Genomic DNA, 19,788 nt, shown 5'->3' on the forward strand with positions numbered 1-19,788 from the left:
CCGAAGAGCGATGGTCTCCATTTTTGAACCGCCTAATTGCTGATTGCTCCGAATTCCAAGTAGATCTTCGGCAGACCCGAAAGATTTGAAAGGACCCGGCAGATTTAAAAATCCTTCTAGTGGATGGTAATCAGCCGGCGCAGCTCGAAGAACGCTTCAAGATCCCTCGAATCAGGATCAAGAACCTCCGCCGCGCCTTGTATACTTAGGCTTTAATAGTCGAAGGATCCACTCTCCTCTTCCCTGGTCCCCGTTCCTTCTTTTTCTCGTCCTTTTTCTCCGGCCATCTTTCCACGGTCTCTCGGTAAATCTTTACAGGTGGCATCCGCGGACTTCCAAGCGTGAACTCCGAGCGACGAGGATCCGCTCCGAAGAATGAAATGAAATGTTGGATATTTAAGGGCGGAAGTACGGGGCCCGCGCGGAGCGGCAAGGGGAAAGAGGAGCTAGAGAAGAAGGAACGAGACAAGATGAGCCGTGGCTGCGAAAGTTTCGCTGCTCTGCGGAAGAAGTGTCTGACCGCGGCACGATTCACGGATGATAAATCGTTTAAACCTTTTCACCGGAGTCGTTCGGCCGGAAGTAAAACGAATTTAAGGTCCAATTGCAGAGAGCTACGGCGCTGTGGTTAAACACGCTGGAATGACTCGCCCCATCAGCCGTTCGCGTTAACCCAAAAATCATCGAGCAACCAGAAACTTTCCGATTGTCCGCGCGAAATCCGACGAACGCGAGGAACAGGTATGTTCGATCGAGTGCCGAACGAGCGATACTGTATTTGTTTTTCGGGAGGGAATTTTTGGAGGTCGCGCAGCACGAGCCGAAGGCATTGTGGAACGAGTATGATGTAACAGCGGGCATGATCGCGCGACGGAAGCGAAAATAATTGAAATCGCGCGCTGGCTAGCAACGTTGCTGATTTACGACGTGGACGCGAACGGCCAAGTGGCTGCTCTGCGCATTACGAGAATCGCCTGGACGTGCACACAGGCCGGCACACACGCAAAACACACGGGAAACACAACACCTCTCCCCCGCCCACGCCTCCGCGAAGCGAAGTTGCTTTATGTACACTGGCCTCGGCGATACGTGACGTACGATAAACAACACGTGTTAACATGTTACAAGAAGAAAGAGCGCGCGAGCTGCGTATAAACGGTCGCCGTGTGCGTCGAATTTTTTTCCTTTAGCAAGCGAGAAAATCGGTTCTCTCTCGCCTCTTTCGAAATTCCGAAAACGAAGCTCTCGCTCTCTTCCACGTTCCCATTTTTTTCCCCCATCCCCGCGATTATTCAAACCGAAATTCGTTTGATGAGGTAGTTCAGAGGTAACGAGCCGGAACCATAACCGGAAATAGATCAAAGCTGTCGGGATTTGTCAGTCGTCGGATACGACCGTGATTAATTAGAAGATCGTCGAGTTTCTATGTAAGATCGAGACGTGGGCGGAATTTATCAATTTCCTCTGTTTGTTTGCGGACTGATTATCATTTCCATATGGATAGAACTAGTCGCGCCGACAATCGACGGTGTTAATGAGAAGAACGCTGGAAAAACGCTAAACAATTTAGCTGGGCGACGACTATCTCGGTGCACGGTGAACCAGCACACGTTTCAGCGTCGCGATAACTAAAAATTATCGTGGCCACTTTATTACGGCAGATAAGCCCGTCGTTTGCTTAATCGTGTTTCGCAAAAGCTGTACGCGGACCCGGTTACGTTGTCGCGGTACTGAAAACGTTGCCGTGACTTTATCGTAATTTATGAAATCCGTTTATTGGCTCGCATTTTCGAGCCATTAGCATTCGCCAACACCGGCTATCGGTCATTCTTTTTCCAGGTCAAGTTTAAAACCCAGCGACGACGCTGCCCCGTTTACGAGCGCTCGTAAACGACGGTCTTTCGGCGTTTACCAATTACGAGGAATTGTCCGCCTTATCTGCCACCGTAATTAAGCCAAATCCGACCGACTATATTCGCCGAACACCAAGCCAGTCGCAGAATTCGATACTAATCGCATTGAGAAACGTTTCCAGTCGCGACTGCACTTCGGGTAGACTCTGGTATAATTCGCTGAATAAATGAATAACCGTCGAGAATCCAAAGCGATTCACGTTCGATTTATTAGAAGAATTATCGCGCGTCTCAACTGTTGCCGAATTTAGATTCCGCTGAAATTCCACACGCAAAAATCTTTCACAACCATAAACTCATTATCCAAAAACCCTGTACAGTCTTCCCGAGAAGTGAGAATCAAAACACATGAGTTTTCCGGAAGAAGGGAAGCCGGAAGAGGGGGCGTCGAACAGGCGCTCGTCTCGGAGGTTCTTGATAGTGGCTCGTAAACCGAATTAACAGTGCGTCCGTGCGACTATAGGTATAGTTCGCTCTCTCGCATCTCTGGGAACGTGTTCTCGGGCACGCGGCTAGGATCCTGGAAAATTCGACACGCACACGAAGGATCGCGTGGATGTGTGTGTGTGTGTATGCGCGGGAGAGCGCGAGCAATAAGAGGAGCCGGGGCAGAGGATATCATAGAAGCGCGGGGTAGGTAGTAGCAGCAGCTCGTGAAGAACGGCGTGGGGTGGTCCGGGGGGTTGGAAAATGCATATCCAGGGGATGAAGAGGCGGCCTCTCAGAGCTTGGCATGGTACAGCGGCTACCCGGCCACCCCTTTTCCCTTCCTCGGCCACCGCCAACCCCCGGTGCGAAACCCATACCTCTCGCGAAACGTACATCTACTTCTCTGCCGTCCCCCGCCCCCTTCGTCCCCCTTTTGCACCCTCGCCCACCTCGTGGAAACCGCCCCCTCTCGGCGGCCGGTTTCTCCTATTTCAGCCGGGTTGCAGTCGCTTACAGCGCTTCCAAATTCACGTAATAAAGCCCCGGCGAGAGAGCGAGGCGCCCACGCTAAGTACATTTACACGGATAGATGAAAATATCAGGAACGAAGGATCGGCAAAGGTCTGCGAGCGGCCAGGAGGGTCGGTGAAGGTGGTAGGTAGAGCCGAGGGCGGACTACTTAACATTCTTTGCCCAGGGCCCCGACCGAGAGACCGACAGACCGAGGGATATCGTGTTACCTCGAAAAACGAGTGCGCGGCGCTCTCTTCCGCCCGTTTGTTTATAGATATATAGAGTGCGTTCCTCTGTGTTTCGTTTTTTTTCGGAGTTTCTTCCCTTTTTTTTCGGGGGGACCGGCGCGTAAGAGGACCGAGAAAGGGAGACGACACAGAGAACCAGCTGGGAAAACGAGAGGACCAACTGTGTTCCACACTACCCGTTATAATTTCGAGCGTAAGCGTTTGCACGGACCTGTATTTGCCCTAGGATAGACCAAGCCAAAAGAGGACCACGACTACTGCTAGGTTGTCCTTCCGTTTGCCGCGATTTCAACCCCTCCTTCGCACCCCCTCTCGTCCGGTTTCCAGAGGAGTGGATCACTCTTTTTCGGGGTACAAGCGCCCGGGATTTATTTTGCACGTTCTTCGCGGCGCGCCGCGAGGCGAGGGTTCTCCGAGAGGTGCACCGGAAACGAAGGACCGTTTCAGTGCTTTCAGTCGGATGTCCCGTGTACAATAGAAACTCGAGTCCTATGGACCTGTCTTTAGCGGGACAACGCTTCATCGCGCTCGGAAAATACTGTCACGCCCCGCTCCGCGCCGATTTCTGTCCGCGACGTTGTCCCAGAGGCGTTTACAATATAACGTGTAAGATCTTCTGTTTGTGGAGCGAGATCTGTCTTTATCGAGAAGCTTTCACCCTCAAAAATAGTTGAAAAACTGAATCTCGGCAAGCGTCGTAAAAATTCTCGAGGTAGGACGTCGAGCTGTTGCAATATTTGCCCGCGAGTTGCAAGCAAGGGGTGGCAGAAGCCGTCTCTGCCGGCGACTAATCTCCGCGCGCCATATATCCGTAAGAAAAATATCTGTTCACTTTTCATCGCGATCGGGCGCGAGCGAGGGCGTCACGTGCGCGCTCGAGCGCGTAACGCAAGCTAAGTTATAATTTACAACGCAGCGCCTACGCTCGGGCACCGGGAGGAGAGTATCAAGTGCCGGTTGTCGTTCTTTTTCGAGGAAGGCTGCTGCACCAGGGCAGCCCGTCAACGTAACCCCAGTGTACTCTTCGCAGTGCTGCTGGAAACGCATAGATAGAGAGAAAGAGTACAGTAGTAGTATATGTGTCTCTGTTTTTTTCGGCCATGCACCTGTCCAACCCCTGCGCCGAAGGGGTCCGCGGGCGTATCTATTTATTTATTCGTTTTTCGCGAAAGAACAAGGGGGTCTGTCGGCCCTGCTGCCAGCACCTAACCCACCCCGAAACGATGAAGTGTGTACCGGCGGAGAGCACAGCGTAGGAAACCAGCGCTTTTCGTCGACGTGCAGCCTGATAGAGGAGCGTGTGCACCGCCTCTCCGTTCATCGGATACCGACTCGCCCGCTGCAGGCTACATTCGAGCAGATTAACCGGAAGGGATTATTACAAGGGAGAGGATGGAGGGATGTACGCATTTATTCCGGCCAAGGGATGAGAAGGACCTGCATGTTACTCTGCACAGCCGGCATCGCTCTGAGAGATTCTTTTTAATTTTACCTCCACTTTTTGTTTCTCTCGACTTGCGCGCGATAGCCCCTCGCGAGCGCACAACCTGTCCTTCAAACCCTGCGATCCACCTTCGACCGAGGCTGGTCCAACCCGTGTTGTGCACCCGGACAACCTTTCCCTTCGATCCTGCTAATGAGATCGATCGAATTATCGCTGGGAGAGCTCGAGAATCGGCAGAAAAATTATCCCTCCTCGACTCTCCTAGTCGATTAATACCTTGATGTACAGATTTTCAATAACATTTTCGTGCGTTTCCAATTTCTCCGAGCCAATTCGCTCAAGACTGGATTATAGCGAATCCGAGCATCGAGCCAACCCCGCGGAATTATTTCGCCGGGGGTGGAAAACAAAGAAGGGGTTCGTGGTTCCTGATGAAAAAACGAGGCGCGCGCGCGAAGGGGAATTTTTTCGAAAGTGGCGCGTATAAGTATAATCGTAGGTGAGCGAACGATTTTAGTATCGCGAGGGCAAACAGAAATCTCCATACGAACGACGCATAAAAGCACGCGTGTTCGACAAACAAACGGCGGGTTTCATTCCGACAATCGAACGAACGCTTCTTTGGTCGGTACACAAGGGTACGGGGGAGGGGCTGGGCTTGCGAACGCGCGAGCGCACGTGGCATTTTTCGTCAAACCGTCGCTTTAACGTCGAGTTCACGGGTGGACATTGGCCGTCCCGGTAAATTCGCGAATGACGTTCTCTCCTCGTTTCCCGTCTGCCGGTATATCGTTTCTCCTCCCTGGGAACAGTGTACGCAAGCGCCGCCGACACAATAATAACGCGGTGTGTGTGGGTGGGTGCACGCGCGAAAAATATGCGATCGGTATCCTCCGGCCTCGAGAAGCCGGGATTATCGTATGCACGCGCGAACTCCTCTCCGGCGTATTAAACGATTCGACGAGTTTTATTTATTCAGGAAATGAAAATCCTAATAGACTTTCGCTTCGTTGTTATATTTTCTTGCGGCGGCCGCGTGCGCTGTTCGTATTTACCCGCGTACCTTTCCGAGCACGTCTGGCGAACGGTATCCGTCCAATAACAGGATCAGCTTCTTCGACTTCGACATCTCTCGCCCGGAAGTTTGATCGGAAAAATCCAGACTGGTTCCGAGAAATTTTTCCGACAAAATTTACACGCGCTCCCGGACATCGATTATATCGGCGAAACAAACGGTTGTAGCGAACGTATCGATAAAGTAACGTTATTTACGAATGGCTTGTACATTATAATTGTCCAGGGTTGGAATGCCGTGCTGTGGTAAGGAGCAATAAGTGATTAGAAACGCGGTGGCTACCCTTTTATCGGGGCGTGCCTTTTTTCATATCTGAGGTAAGTGAAAGGCGCCCCGGACCTAACGCAGAAGCTAGGCCACTTGCTTCTGGAGCGGTTTGAATCTTTAATAAGTCGGCGAGCCGATAAAACGGGTGGGCGTATCAGTACTAAAGCTGCCTCGATTAATTAACACCGACTTTCATCACCCGGGATTCATGAAGAAAAATAAGGTTGTCGGGGAGTTCTGGTGGGGATGGGGGAGGGAAGCCGTTCGATGGGAGAGCTTACTTAGGTATTAAACGGCGAGCGGCGTATTGTTTAAAGGCTCGCGTGTGTGGGATCGGTCACTGTGTATAAGAGAACCGTGGTAAATATTAGGTACCATCCTGGCGGCGTTAAGTGTACAATGGTGAGAGGCTGCCCGCGCAGAATAAGGGTAGGGGGTGTAACGCAGAAGGGTGGGCAAAGGGAGAGGGCAAGGGATGAGGAAGGATACCTTTCGTCCCGTAGAACAGCTGAAGGTAGAGATGGAGGCGGCGACCAAATTGAATTTGGGTTCTGGCCTCTGTTTAGATTCCTCGTTGGTTGTTTAGTTTAGAGGAACAAAGAAAACATCTATGTGTTTATTCTAGCCAACGCTTCACCCCCCTCGCCTTTCGCTCTTGCCGCGACGTGTCTCTCACTCTTTCTCTCTCCCCCTCTCTCCTTCCCGCCCTTTCACATTATTTCTATCCCCGGTGAGCGCGAGAGACCACACACACACACGCACACTCTTTCTTCATCCCTCTTCCCTCATTTCCCTTCAACCGGATTCCTCGACAATCCACAAACTCTTCCCATCGTATGCACATTTTTTTTATAGCAGCTTCCGACCCTCCCGGTTCTCTAATTCGTTAAACAGGCCCTCCTTTTCCCCCTGCTCCATCGGCCTTTGCCTGTAATTTCTTGCTGAACGTTCCACGTTTGGTCTATCGCTCGATCGGCGTCCCCACTTTCATTTACATAGAATTTCGCCTCATTATTCGCGCCTCCCGAAACGAAAACTTTGCGTTTCACGACCTTCAACGGGAGGCCCGCGCTCCTTATCTTTCGATTGTTTCCCATTTTTACTCTACTCTGTCCAATAGACGAAGCCCAATTTTCCGTAATTCATGTCTGACTAATAAAACAACCGAAGAGTTCGCAGGACACTTCTATAAATAAGCTGTCGAAGGATCTATCCCAGACATTATTCTCTGTCCCGGCGATAAATGGGAGCCACGGGTTCCCCCTTCCTCAAGAAAGTGTTTCTCTTGGTTATTGTTATTTGGTCTTTCCCGAAGTTGTTCGGTGTCCAGGACTTTCGGGATCCCCCCAGATCCGCCAGGCTCCGCCTCGGCGAGGATTCCGGGGCTCGCGAGGAATCGCTTGCAGCGACGCAATTTCCAAAATAAACGGTGAACGCCGCCCGCCTCGGCAAATAATCATCGCGCGTGCTTTTAATTAAGTTTCGGTGTCTGAGGCGCGCGCCGATGTCCCCGACGTGCCTCCTCCTTTCTTCAGATCCGCGGCGAGGGAAGATTTCAACTCGTGAATCCATGCTGTCCCGTTCGCCGTGGGAAATCGCGATAAAACGAACACGCGTAACTCTTGCCTGCGTCAATCGCGATGGAGGAACGTGTATCGCGCTTTCTCGTAACGCTTCGAATTTCGTGACGTCAACCCTATCAGAGACATATCGAATACTCTATCACTCTTCGCCGTACGTATATTTCAGACAACAAAACTGTCAAGATAAGGAGAAACTAACAATTCGAGGTTCCCTCGAGACAACAAGTTTTCGTTTTTAAATGCTACCGCAAAGTTTTTTCCTATATCCATTATTCAACGGTACACTTGTAGATAAGTTTACTGAGACGTTCAAAGCAGGGTTCATTAAGAAAATTTGTACTTGAATACACGAGTCACGTAAATTTTGCAGGCGAGTATGTATAGAGATTAATCGTAAGGGTGTAAAAATCGTTGTAGAGAATGAAATCTGGTATTATCAGTGGAATGTTGGACCGAGCAAACACAGACAATGTTGCACAGTTCATGGGACTAAGGTAAGATTCCATTGACCCCGGTGGTTGGCTCGCGAAATCGTTGGGGAAAAGAGCGACGGGATTTAGCTATTGCCACGCCACTGGCGAGGCACCGGCGATAAGCCTGATAAGGTAACCGAGTTCGCTGGTGTGCGCCGCTCGTCAAGATAAAAAGCCGAACAGATGTGAAAATATTCTGTTGTACGCTCGGCGAAGAGATACGCTATTTATTTCGATCGTCTATCCGCCAATCGAAACAGCCGTTTAAATATACACCGCCACTATTAACAGGCTGGCTCTTATCTGTCAGCAAACGTTTCGATCCGGGACGGGTTGTTCTCTTATGAAAATCATTGTGGTGGTTCTCGCGCGGAGAAAGAGAGATCGCAGAGGCCCCAGACGACCATGATGTTTAACGATCGGCCGCGAGGAAACGGTTGTTTCAGGTGTAGTCGCTCGTCGAATCTGTTTGAGATTTCCGGGCGAAAGAGGCGAGGCAGGATTTAGCGGTATCCGATGCTGTTTACACGGAGCGACACGAAATGTTTGGCCGCGATTCTCTCGCCAGTTGTTTCAGGTGGCCGACCGAGCCCCGCATAGTTTTGTCAACCGACGCTCGTCGATCATAAAAACTCCGGGAATCAGGTTCTATCATCGACGCGCGTCTCAATAGTCATCGACGATCATGGACATAATCCAATGTTAAATATAACCGAAAATTCATCTCCTATTCTAGGGCACTAACTTGGAAGAGAGTTTAACTTGTTATTGGACTGCGGAACTTAATCCTTTTATGAAGATATTTTTTTTAAATTATTTGTTTATAGTTCGCCTCAACATCAAGGCCATTCGCGACCACAAGAATTATAACGTGTAAATTACAAATTTAGATCCTTATACTTAGAATTAATTACAAGTACATTGTGGAAAGATCAATTAGCAGCTATTATATACCGGGTATTTCACCTAACTTGACCACCTCGGTGGTCAAATAAGATTTTTATAAGCTGTACTCTTTTGATGAAATTGAACATCGGATGCCATACCATCTGTTGGTTAAATTTCAAAACAATTGCATGCGAAGTGAAGTATGCACAGTAATAACAGACGTCTGAATTCATTAAGGTTAGTAATATGCCGATATATTTCTATTTCTTTAACGTTCCTGTTAAGGACAGCTGTACGGTTAAGGTAAAAAAATCCATACGTTGTGAACTTAAAAAAGAATGAAGGTGACCTTCATATCTCTAAAAAAAATTACATAAAAACAAAACTATTTTTGGTATCGTATGAGCCCCATTTTACCATTCAACTTTGTCCTTCAGACATTTGACGTATCTTTAAAAACAACGAAGATATTCAAGGTGGTCAAGTTAGGTGAATTACCTTGTATAATGATTACAAGGTGTGGTACATATTGATGGATGTTAAAAATGTTATGTGTGTGACTTGGCTGATATTCTTATCAACATTGAGGCATTCACTTAATTTTGCTAGGGATAGCCAAGCGATGTCTTTTTCATGAAGATATTGGTTGGGTGAAATATGAAACACAGTAACAGATTTTAACAAATTCAAGAATGTCGTAATGTTGCTTTTAAATGAAATCAATTTTTTCGTTATTCCTGCTTCCCGCAATCTTAATTTTTATGTTGCATAGAAATCCGCAGTGTACATATTATAATCTGCTTATTAGCGATACTAAACCGTTGGTAACGGTAAGCGTGGCCGATGATACGGCAATTCTATCCAACTGTAGTAAACGCAAATAGTCGTTATTCTACATCGAGATATACAAATGTCTACATGTATTCGTAGACAAGCGAAGGACTATCCAAGTAGATATTTCGTGGCGACATCATTCTGGCAACTGATAAATATTTGCAAGGTAACTTTGTTGTCCACTTAGACACGATTGCAACATTTTTTCTCGTAAATAGTTGCGGATATGCACGCTAATTAGTTTTCAACCTTCGCTTTTCATGTGGAAAAATAATGAATGACTAAAATTCAATTATTAAAATACTGCAGACTGAATAATACTTCAACTTTCATAGTCAGATAATGTGGTATTACTCAAGCGTTCAGAGCTTCAATGACATCCGAGTTTCCTTCAAAGAAAACGTAAGCGCGGAAGAGAGACAACAGGATAAATCTTCTCGCGATCTCCGAGTCGCCGAGTGCTCGAGTAAAAATTCAAGAACGATATCGGAGGATGTTCGACAAGGTTTTCTCAGGTATCACTCAGCGGGCCCGAATCGAGCGTGTGAATAATGGAGGGTAATCGCCCTTGCCAGTCTCCGTCGACCTTCGCTCCTCGAGGGTAGGTAAGGTGGGAGACTAAGAAGGGTGGGATTTCTAGATTGGATTTAAGTACACAGCCGTGAGGTTTGAACCGGTTAATAATGTAGGTAACAACCAGGACGCCGGAGCGAGAAGACGGTCTAACGAGAGAAGTCGCGATGTTGTGGCGAACTTCTGACTTCTATCTTACCGAATTTCGTTCGAATTGCTGCGACCGGCGCTGATTTAATCCGACAATTTGACAGCGAAACACCGTTCCCGAAATAAATACCTCCTCCCACCGTCGAACGCGTTATGTCATAAACAATTCACGGGCCCAACAATCGATCGATTGTTCCGCGAATTTTCCGCTCCGGTGTTTGCGCCTTTGTGCGCGCGTGGCGTATCTTAATGCGCTCCGTCGACCGGTGGTCGAAAGAAAATTTAGCTGGTAAAATGAAGTTTCTTCGTGGTCATCTGTCATCGTTTCCTCCACGAAGAATTAATTCATGAATACTGGCAACATGATGACAATTTTATATAATAATCCTAGGCGACACCAGACTGAACAATACATTATTGATAAGGGTAAGATCATGTTTAATCGAGCTGGTGAATATTTGATCACGATATTCTTCAATTATGCAACCTCGATTGTAATAGCAGGATACAATATATGTAAAAGCGACGTGGCAGTCAATTTAACACGTCAAACGTTTAAATGCACGTGTTTGCGACGACATTGCTCCGCGGAACGTCACTCGACAGCCGTATCTAAACGAAAATTGAAAATAAAAGATAAATCGTGATTAGTAAAGTGATAGTGTGAAGTAATAATTACGGTCAATCATAAGTTTGAGACGAGGTAAGCGTATTTCGTCACGTGGAATCGCGGGTGTCGCTTGGAGGAAGTCGCCAGTCAGCGGACGTTTCCAGTAATTTATTAAAATCCTCGTCACCGTCGTTATCCGTCGGAACGTCGCCGGTGCTCGCGCGCGACTAGGAAGCCTCCGACGTTTCAGAATGAAAGTAAAAAGAGAGAAAAAGAAAAGAGAGGGAACGAAGAAAGAGGAAAGAGAAGCAAGCGGAAAGAGAAAGAGACGGAGAAAGCGGACGAAGAAAGGAAGGCTTTTACGCGCAGGCCAGCTGGCTCAGCACGACAAAAATTCTTTCAATTACAGAAAAGCGAATTCTCCTTAACTCCCGGGGCATCGATATTCATAGCGAAGCGTGTTACGTAAAAGTTACGGGCTGGATTCGGCTGGAAAAGAGCAAGAGAGAGACAGAGAGGGAAAGAGAGGAGACGCGGATCAGGCTGCAGCCTGGTTATAGGCACTCGAACAGAAAAAGGGGGCGGGCGGGCAGGGAAACAGGCAGAGGGTGGAAAAGTATAACGGAGCGAAGGGATGGAGAAGAAGAATTGGGCAGCAAAGGGGGCAGGCGGGGGGTGGATGCCGGCTTGATTGGAAAGGACAGCCTATCCGCAATTTGCGATCCGAGGGAGGGGAACTAGGAGGTGAGAATTCGCTTGTCTTTCATCGGGACTTTCCTTTCCTTTTCCTTTCTCTCCTCTTTCTTCCTTCCACCCCTCTCCGCCCCTTTTTTCTATTTTCCTCGGGCGCTCCTACCCCGCTAAGCACACCCCGCGTCTACCCCCCGCTTATACGCAACCCCTTTTTGCATTTCAAGAGACCAAACCACCCCTGGCGCGCGCGCGACCGCGTCAATACCCGCGGTCTTATCTCTTCGGACGGAGAATTCCTTTGGATTCTTGCTCGTCGCGGAGAGGCGCGTTTGGATATTAACCGGAGGATAAACGGGCCCCGTGATTCTAATGAAATGTTGACACCGACTACTGCGCGACAGCCGAAAGTTTGTTCAATCACGGGAATGCGCCAGCGAGACAAGCCGTTTCGTCGCAGCCGAATTCCGTGACGATCCAGCCGAGGGCCGACGTTTTAATATGCTCTCCTTCCGTCCGGCATCGAACCCGCACCCTCTCCGCCCTTCATTAAAAAGCGTTCCGTCAACCGATTTTCTCCGAGTCTTATCAATAAGCAATGGCAGCCACTGGCCAGAAGTTTCGAGTCTCTCGACGGATTCCTCTGAAATTATACCTTGCTACCTTTTCTCTCGGTATTAATCAATCTTGGGGCTCCCAAGGGGTGACTTTCGTGGAGGAATTGTGTGCAGGGGACACCTTCTTCATGGCCTAAAAAATTGTTCCGACAAATTCTACGATTTTCACAATTAGTTAATCCGACAAAGCGGAGTGCCTTCAGAGATTTCGCAAAGGATTAAATTTTGCAGTGGTAAGGATAATGCAGGACACGACTCGCGTCACAGGACTCCTCGCGTAATCGAAGGTTGAGCGCGACACAAGGCTGCGTCGGCGCCGTGTCCGTCGAATTCTATTTTCTGTCCCCTCGTTTCGAAGGGTTCAAGGAGTTAAGCCGTATTTCAAGTATCGACTATCGAGCTAATATTAAAACGCGCGTTCGTCGCATCGGCCCTCCCGAGTTTAGCCGCGTTATATCAAAACGGATACAGGTCGGGCCGTTTTATTTTGCCCGGGTCAGGCGAAAATCGCGGCCCAGTTCTCCCGCAGACCGATAAATTGATCGTTCAACGATTCACGAATATCTTGTTTCCTTGAATCGTGCACGAAATTTTGTTCACCCTTCTCGCCGTGTGCTCCTTTTTAATCTATCGGGACTCTCGATTGACTTTCTCTCTCTCTCTCTCTCTCTGTCGTAAACCACCGGGAGAGCTTAATCAAAAACGAACGAACAGACTCGGATGCAAATTCGACCTCGATAAAAGTGATCCCGATGTAATTTATAGTAACGCCGCGCGTTACTGACGCGATTAAACACAGAAATCTTTCGGCAAATACGACTTCGCGCTGGCCGTGACTCGAACGATTAACGAGCCTGATTAATGCAAGACAAATTAATACAGAAGAAGAGCAAATAACGTGTAAAAATGAATTTGTTTGTGCCACTCCGTCCGTATCTGCAATTTCGCCGGTTATAATCACGTCCCACGGGTATCAGGAATTTAAATAATCAACCAGTGGTTCTTTTTAAACCCGAATAGATACTCGGGTGTTCGAGTAATCAATTACCAAATTAAATCACGAAAAAGAGAAAACCTCTAATAAAATCACCCGACGAGGCAGCCCGATTTAATTAACTTCAGCGAAGAGTTAAATATCGTATTTCTGGGTTAAAAGGTTAGCCCGTACGCGCCGAGTATTTCGAGTCGCATTAGAATTTCATTAAACGCCCTATCGATCTGTTTATGAGATTCCACGATTCGTCAAACACCCTGCCGTGACTTCCGTCTTCCGTTGACGTCAGTCGAACCACCACGAGCAACCCTTCGACTCTGTGGAGAACCTCCTAAATTATAAACAATGTCGGCGCACCCCGCGGAGCTTCGATCGACTCGAAACCGCAGAAACTTAGCCGGTCGAGTCTCGGTGACAGAGTTCACGGAGAGTGCGTGGAATCGGAACTTGTGTGGCCAGTCCTGTCACCAAGTTTCGCGTCTTCGTGCGCGGTAACACCGCCGCATGAATTTCGCAATGACGGTAATGGAGCACGGGAACTTGTGCTCGTGACACTTGAATTTTTAAAACTTGTTTTAAATAACAGTAAAATAAAGGAACGTTGGCAGAGTGCCCAGAGCGTTCGGCGGAGTAATTAGTTCGAGAACGGCGGGAAGAGAAATTATTTTTCGCGGCGATGATTAAATAATAACTGAATTTAATTGACGAATTAATGGGGAAAAGGTTAGAGATGAAATGCTCGCGAAAAATTACCCAGTCAACAGGTTGAGAAGTTCGACAGTAATCAAATCGGCAGGGGGTTGGTAGAAGGAACTGCGAGGCCTCGATGAATCGTTCGTTTGAATGGGAACGCGATAACGAGAGAAGAATGGGATTCGCGCGCGGTAATTGCAAATAATTGGCAGGAGAAAACAATTGAAGGTGTTAACGGACAGCCGCGGCCGGCAAGTTCGAACATCAGCACTCCTCTGAAGTCACGGACTCCGGCTAGGCCCCTCACAATGGAGGAGGACAGGAAGCCGTGGTCGCGGTGCCGAGTGGTCAGCAGAACTTGATAGTTTCTTAAAACTCGATCTTGGGACCGCCTCGAATCGCTTCACTTTTGGTGGACCTGGCTACTGCTTGGATTCCAGCTAATTAACAAGCTGAACGTATAATCCAATTTAAACATTTTTTAAAATGTCTCTATTGTGCTGGATTTCACATTTTCGTTATGAATGCGTAAAATCCGCGAGATCGAGGAACCGTCTGCACAGAGGTTTGAAATGTTGCTGCTGACGGAATTATTCGCTGCGTTCCCGCAGCGTAAGAAAATACTGTAATATTGTATTTATAAGAACTCGGGAGGCCAGTATTTCTGGCTACAACTCCATTAACAGCGGCTTTGTAATTGCAGGGAACGAGTGGCCGGCTCTCGCCAGTCGAGAAATTTATACTGGCCCGGTATCCGAAGCTAATTAAGCGACTAATTACCGAACTGTTTGGTCGGGGCGGTTTTCACGGTGAAATACTCCGGGATTTTTTCGCGTTCGTTTCAGCGTGTGTACGCGAGTCGAGCGAAACCGTGTGGCCGGCGAAACTAGACCAGTGTGTCGTTAAAATAATCCGAAAAATATCTCCGTCTCGCTCGTGCGCGCACACTTATGTATACGTGTCAGGCGGACGATAAGCGAATCTCTGTTTACACGTAACCAACAGGCGAGCAGATGTACGTGTCGCACGTGTAATTCACGGGGACGTGTTGGTACACACGTATTTACCTGGTGCGTCACGTGAACTTGATATTCACCGTTACTATCTGCACGCACACACAGGTGAGGCAAGGTGTGCGAACACAACGGACGGGCCACGAATAAAAATACACCGGTGCTCGCGGCAGACCTAATGCTTCGCGCGCGGCCGATTATTAAAATAATTTATTCGCCGAGAGCCCGAGCTGCGAGAAAGAGAGAGAACGTTATCGACGGACGCTGAATTATCGGGGAATCTACCACGCGAGCCCCGCTAACGAAATTAAGCAAACATGTCTCGCGAAAATCGGCCCCGCGTACACGCGAGACTACACGGCCCATCTCGCAGAAAAATTACTGTCCACGACTAGAGGCTTATTAGCACATCGACTGGCAACTCACTCTACCAGTCGCCGGCGCAGCCAACGTGTTGATCCAAGCGTCATTTCATTTGGAGATTTGTGGTCTGCGATTCCACAGAAAAATCATCGAAATCGCATACCTTAACGAGTGCGTCAAGGCGCTTGACGCGTCGGAGAACGATTGTAATGTCCAAGATATTGAGAAATACGTGCATGCTCGACGAGAATAAAATCTGGGGAACGTTCTAGAAGTGCTTTCACTTAATCCGTTTCAAAAATGCATCATCCGAGGAGCTGATTCCCGCAGGAATATATTAGATTGCTGCATATGGAATGTCCCTTCGTGGTAGAGAGCTGATCCTTAGGGTACTACGTTCAATCTCGATTTAAATATATAATTTCATTTCAATCAATGCGATTGTCTCTTTTTAAAAATAATGCATTGTCATCCAGTTCTGAGCCATGTAACCGATTTCAACTCTCTAGCTCATCAGGAAGTTAGTTTAAAATCAATTGAAAAATTTGCCACCGAACAGACAAACAAGAAAGCGAGCTAATAACAACGTGGTAAAAAGTGGTGGTTGCGTGACGGTACTGTTAAAAATCGGACGTTCCGTGTGCAACAACCTCGTGCTTAGCAGCCAACAAATGTGTTCTCTGCATCCGGACAGAGCGTGAAGGAGCTGTGAAAGGCTCTATAAATAGCTCGAGGCGTCGTAAAAGCCAGGAAAAAACATTTTTCTAGAGACAATTGTCGCAGTGTGAAGGATGGAATGTGTTTGTGTGCGCCGCGTGCAACGCGGGGCGAAGGGGGTACGGTTTTCGGGTGCCGGGCAAGTTGGTGTGCGTGCGTCACGAATGTACGCATCTGGAAGGTGGCTTCTATACCTGCGGCAGCGACGACCGTAACGTTTGCTCCCCCTATCCGAAACGAAACCGTCGAAAAGGCCGCTTTAAGAGCCATAAAACATTTGTTTCCCTCGACGGAGCTCGCCGCTACCCGGGACCCCGGCTATATTGCGTTCAGCCGCGAACGCGGGATTTTGAATTGAATTTGAAATCAGGGGGCTCGATTTTATGGTGGCTGGGTGTCAAACGCCTCGGAAGTATCGCGCGGCCCCTGGCTTACCGCGGGGAAAAAACTTTCCGGTTTTAAGGTCCGCGACCCCTCGGAACATTCAGACAGGATCGCTATCGGTTTCGCTTGTATCGCGAAACTATCACCCTCGACTCGGTTTTCGATTTTCAACCACGACCGACCGACCGACCTCGTCGATCGTATCCGAACGCGTTTCTTATCGCTCGAGGATTCCACTGTTTCACCGGGCCGCTTCCCCCTTTTAAACATTATCGAGCGCGAACAGATGTTTGCTCCGAAAATTAAGGCTGCGTGTTTGCGGCGCTGCGCCGCTGGTTATTAATAATTATAGACTGCGGAAGTTCAAATTTACAGTTTCGCGGACAGATTTTAGCTGAAGACGTTCTCTTTACAGTGGAATACGTTACGTTGTGCTAGAAATTTTTTATTACCCTTGAGAAGCATCAAACAAATTTTTATTGGATTCAGTTTCACTGGCAAAATAGATACATTCAGTGGTATTGTAATTGGTAGACTGCGGATTTTATGCATTTATGACAAAAATGGGTACGTACAATTTAAAACAGTGGATCTAATAAAAAGATTTAAGGCCACCAGTGTGCAAGTTTCGCGTTAATAAGATGATTAAAAGAAGAAAGAAATTTTTATTTGTCACCTGTGTCTTGCAATCAATGAAAACATTTTTTATTTTGCATAAAGATCCGCAGTCTAGTAATTGTCTAGAGAATTCTTTTCTGAACTGTTTTACTAAGTAGCGCGGAAGGACGATCTTAACAGTTCGATTAGCGGACTCGAAGCGAAGAAAAGAATGTAGCAGGGGCGAAAGAGAAAATCAGTCGCCCACTTGAGAAAAAAAGGAAAAGCCCAGGGCTGCATCGTTGGGTACGACAAATATATACCAGGCCTATGGGTCCGATGACATCTGGTCTGTTATTCTACGAATGAGAGACTGCAGTGTTTCTCATGAACAACGAAATTTATTTTTACCACGTTTTTGCACTTATAATCCAACAAGTGGTGTGTGGAAAACAATTAAATACAGGTTTAGAAAAATCGTAGGGCAGTTGCGGCGATGATGAGCGACGATTGGAGATTAATTTCTCACCTGGTCGTTGTCTTGTTGATCCTGACCGTACGCGGAGGTGTCACCATTAGGGGTGGTTGCGGCGGAGGGTCGTTGCGACGTCGACAAGTTGATCGCGCCGTCTCCGTCCGTGTCATGATCCATTATGCCATCGTCCTGAAATCAGGATCATTGTTACGTCAGAGGTAAAATGCTTCCTCGATGCACCGAACGTCACCGCGAACATAATCGCTACGCCGTAGTCCGCGCGTGCAACGTGAACCATTTATCAGAAATCGCAAAATGGCCTCTATTTCTCCGAAGGTCTCGAAGCCGCGCTTTGTTATCCGATATCACCGGGAGGAGCAATTTTAGACCACGTCTGGCGCATGTGGTTCCATGCACTCGAGCGGGAAGCAACAATGAGCGCACCTCGAGCAGTATGCTAATAATATACACATTACCCTCCCGAAAGTAATCATCGCGCGACTCTGCGCTCTCGTGAAAATCTGCTTTCCCGTGGATCGATCGCTCTCGATCGATCTTGGATGCTTACTTCGCGAGAAACCGCTGATTCCGGTGGGGAGAGCGAGGAGCTGGCTGCGCTGAGCTGTCGGAGGCGCGCGAAATCCCACATAAGAGCACGGCGAACGACTTCCGGAGTCGTCCATGAACAGTTCCGCGAACGGCAACACTTTCCCGCGAGTAAAATCGGGGAAAAAAGTAGCCGGCGGGTAAGCGAGCCCAGAACTGGAAGTCACGAGGTCACCGCACCACGCGGACGCACGCTCGCTTTTCTCGGGACGTCCACCATCGCACCGGAAGTGTGCCGCGATCTTCGGTGGTACCAGCGGCCGCTGAATCCCCGCGATCCTCGCGAATTGTCTCGCGGGGTTCGTTCAACCTGCGAACCTGTCGTTCGCAGAGCGACGCGTCGTGGGGTGCGTCGCACACACTCTCGCGAACGTACAACACACACGCACGGGGACACACATAGAAGGAGGAAACTGCACACTTTGGACACGATGTACACACGTGGTGAGTCGGCGGCCGTCAAAACGCGGAACGCGGTCGAAAAAAGAAAAGAAGGCGAGAGAAGAGAAAAATAAAAGGAGTGAAAGAGAAGCGTGGGCACACGTAGGAGAGACCCGCCGGTTTTTCGGGCAGAGGGGCAGGGGAAACGAGGGAACGGTGCGACGGCCTGCAAAGAAGACGAAAAGCAACGTTCTCGCGCGGCGACCGAGTAGCGAGGACTAAACACTAAAAGCGGCACAGGCATACCAAGCAGCCCAACCGGCGAGGCTGTTGCTTATTGTGTAAATATAAACAAATATAGTTGAAACCAACCAACAGGCCTGCTTTCAGCTTTCCCCCTCTCTCTCCCCCGGCCGACAGTCACCCCTCCTCTTATTCCAAAGAGGCCCCCCTCTCCCCAAGTTCCCCTAGCGCCTAACTACGTCTTCTCTGCGCTCTTGTGCGCGCCCTACCTTCCTCTCTGTCGGCATCTCTCTCTCTCCCCCTCTCCACACTTGTCCTACCCCTCCCGCCCCTCGGCCCCTGTCTGAAGACTCTTTTCCCCTCTCGCTCCACCGTAACACCCACCCTTCGTCACGTCCCTGACCCCACCGCCGCCAGGCAAACCAGTACATCATATACGAGGCACGTTTCTACCGTGGCTTGACTGGCTCGCTCGCTCGCTCGTTCGTTTCGCCCGTCTCTCGCCTTCTCTTCTGTCTTCCATATGCTCGTCTCAGACCGAACATTACACATCGTCGTCGCAGCACCGTTGTTTGCCGAACCGCTGCGACCCGATCAGCCACGATGCGAACGCCGCACGATTTTTCGACTCTGCCCGGACCACCCTGTCTCAAGGGCTCGAGATTAGGGGACTGACACCACGCCGAGAGGCACGTTGTTCCTTGGATACACCAGGCTCAGGAATTTCGAGATTCTCTGGTGAGTGTTCGAAGTCATTGCTTTTTCACAGGGACCCAGTTTTTTCTTGTCGACCGTGGAGAATTCGGATCGAATTTACCATGTGTTCAACATACCTCGGGGTTCACGGGATTTTAGGGAAACTCTCGAGCTTGTCCAACGTCTGAAAATTTCTGTAAATTCTAATTCGTCCACTTTCAATTTTTCTTGTTGATAAATATCAAAGTTAACGTAGATTGCACGTTCTTCGATCATCGTAGATCAGCTTAGGATTTAAGGAATACAAATTTGATTATAG

The 19,788-nt window shown here is 48.6% G+C and overlaps 2 protein-coding genes across 18 annotated transcripts in view; one reads left to right on the forward strand and one right to left on the reverse strand.

Moving 5' to 3' along the window:
• Positions 1–19,788, reverse strand: part of Foxp (forkhead box transcription factor P) — a 245,951-nt gene that overhangs the window by 75,976 nt on the left and 150,187 nt on the right. For 16 of the 17 annotated variants that reach the window (XM_076429003.1, XM_076429012.1, XM_076429013.1 and 13 more), the window contains one exon: positions 17,598–17,732. In XM_076429003.1, coding sequence (XP_076285118.1) covers positions 17,598–17,732 — 135 coding nt within the window. Of the gene's footprint in view, positions 1–17,597; positions 17,733–18,111; positions 18,845–19,788 lie in introns of those variants that run through there. The other variant, XM_076429009.1, reaches the window with a different exon arrangement.
• Positions 18,581–19,788, forward strand: part of LOC143211556 (uncharacterized) — a 31,115-nt gene continuing 29,907 nt past the window's right edge. Inside the window, exons 1-2 of the mRNA XM_076429337.1 lie at positions 18,581–18,593; positions 19,191–19,511. Of these exons, the coding sequence (XP_076285452.1) occupies positions 18,581–18,593; positions 19,191–19,511 (334 nt within the window). The remainder of the gene's footprint in view (positions 18,594–19,190; positions 19,512–19,788) is intronic.

This window comes from Lasioglossum baleicum, chromosome 8 (genome assembly GCF_051020765.1).
Source record: "Lasioglossum baleicum chromosome 8, iyLasBale1, whole genome shotgun sequence".
Lineage (NCBI taxonomy): Eukaryota > Metazoa > Arthropoda > Insecta > Hymenoptera > Halictidae > Lasioglossum > Lasioglossum baleicum.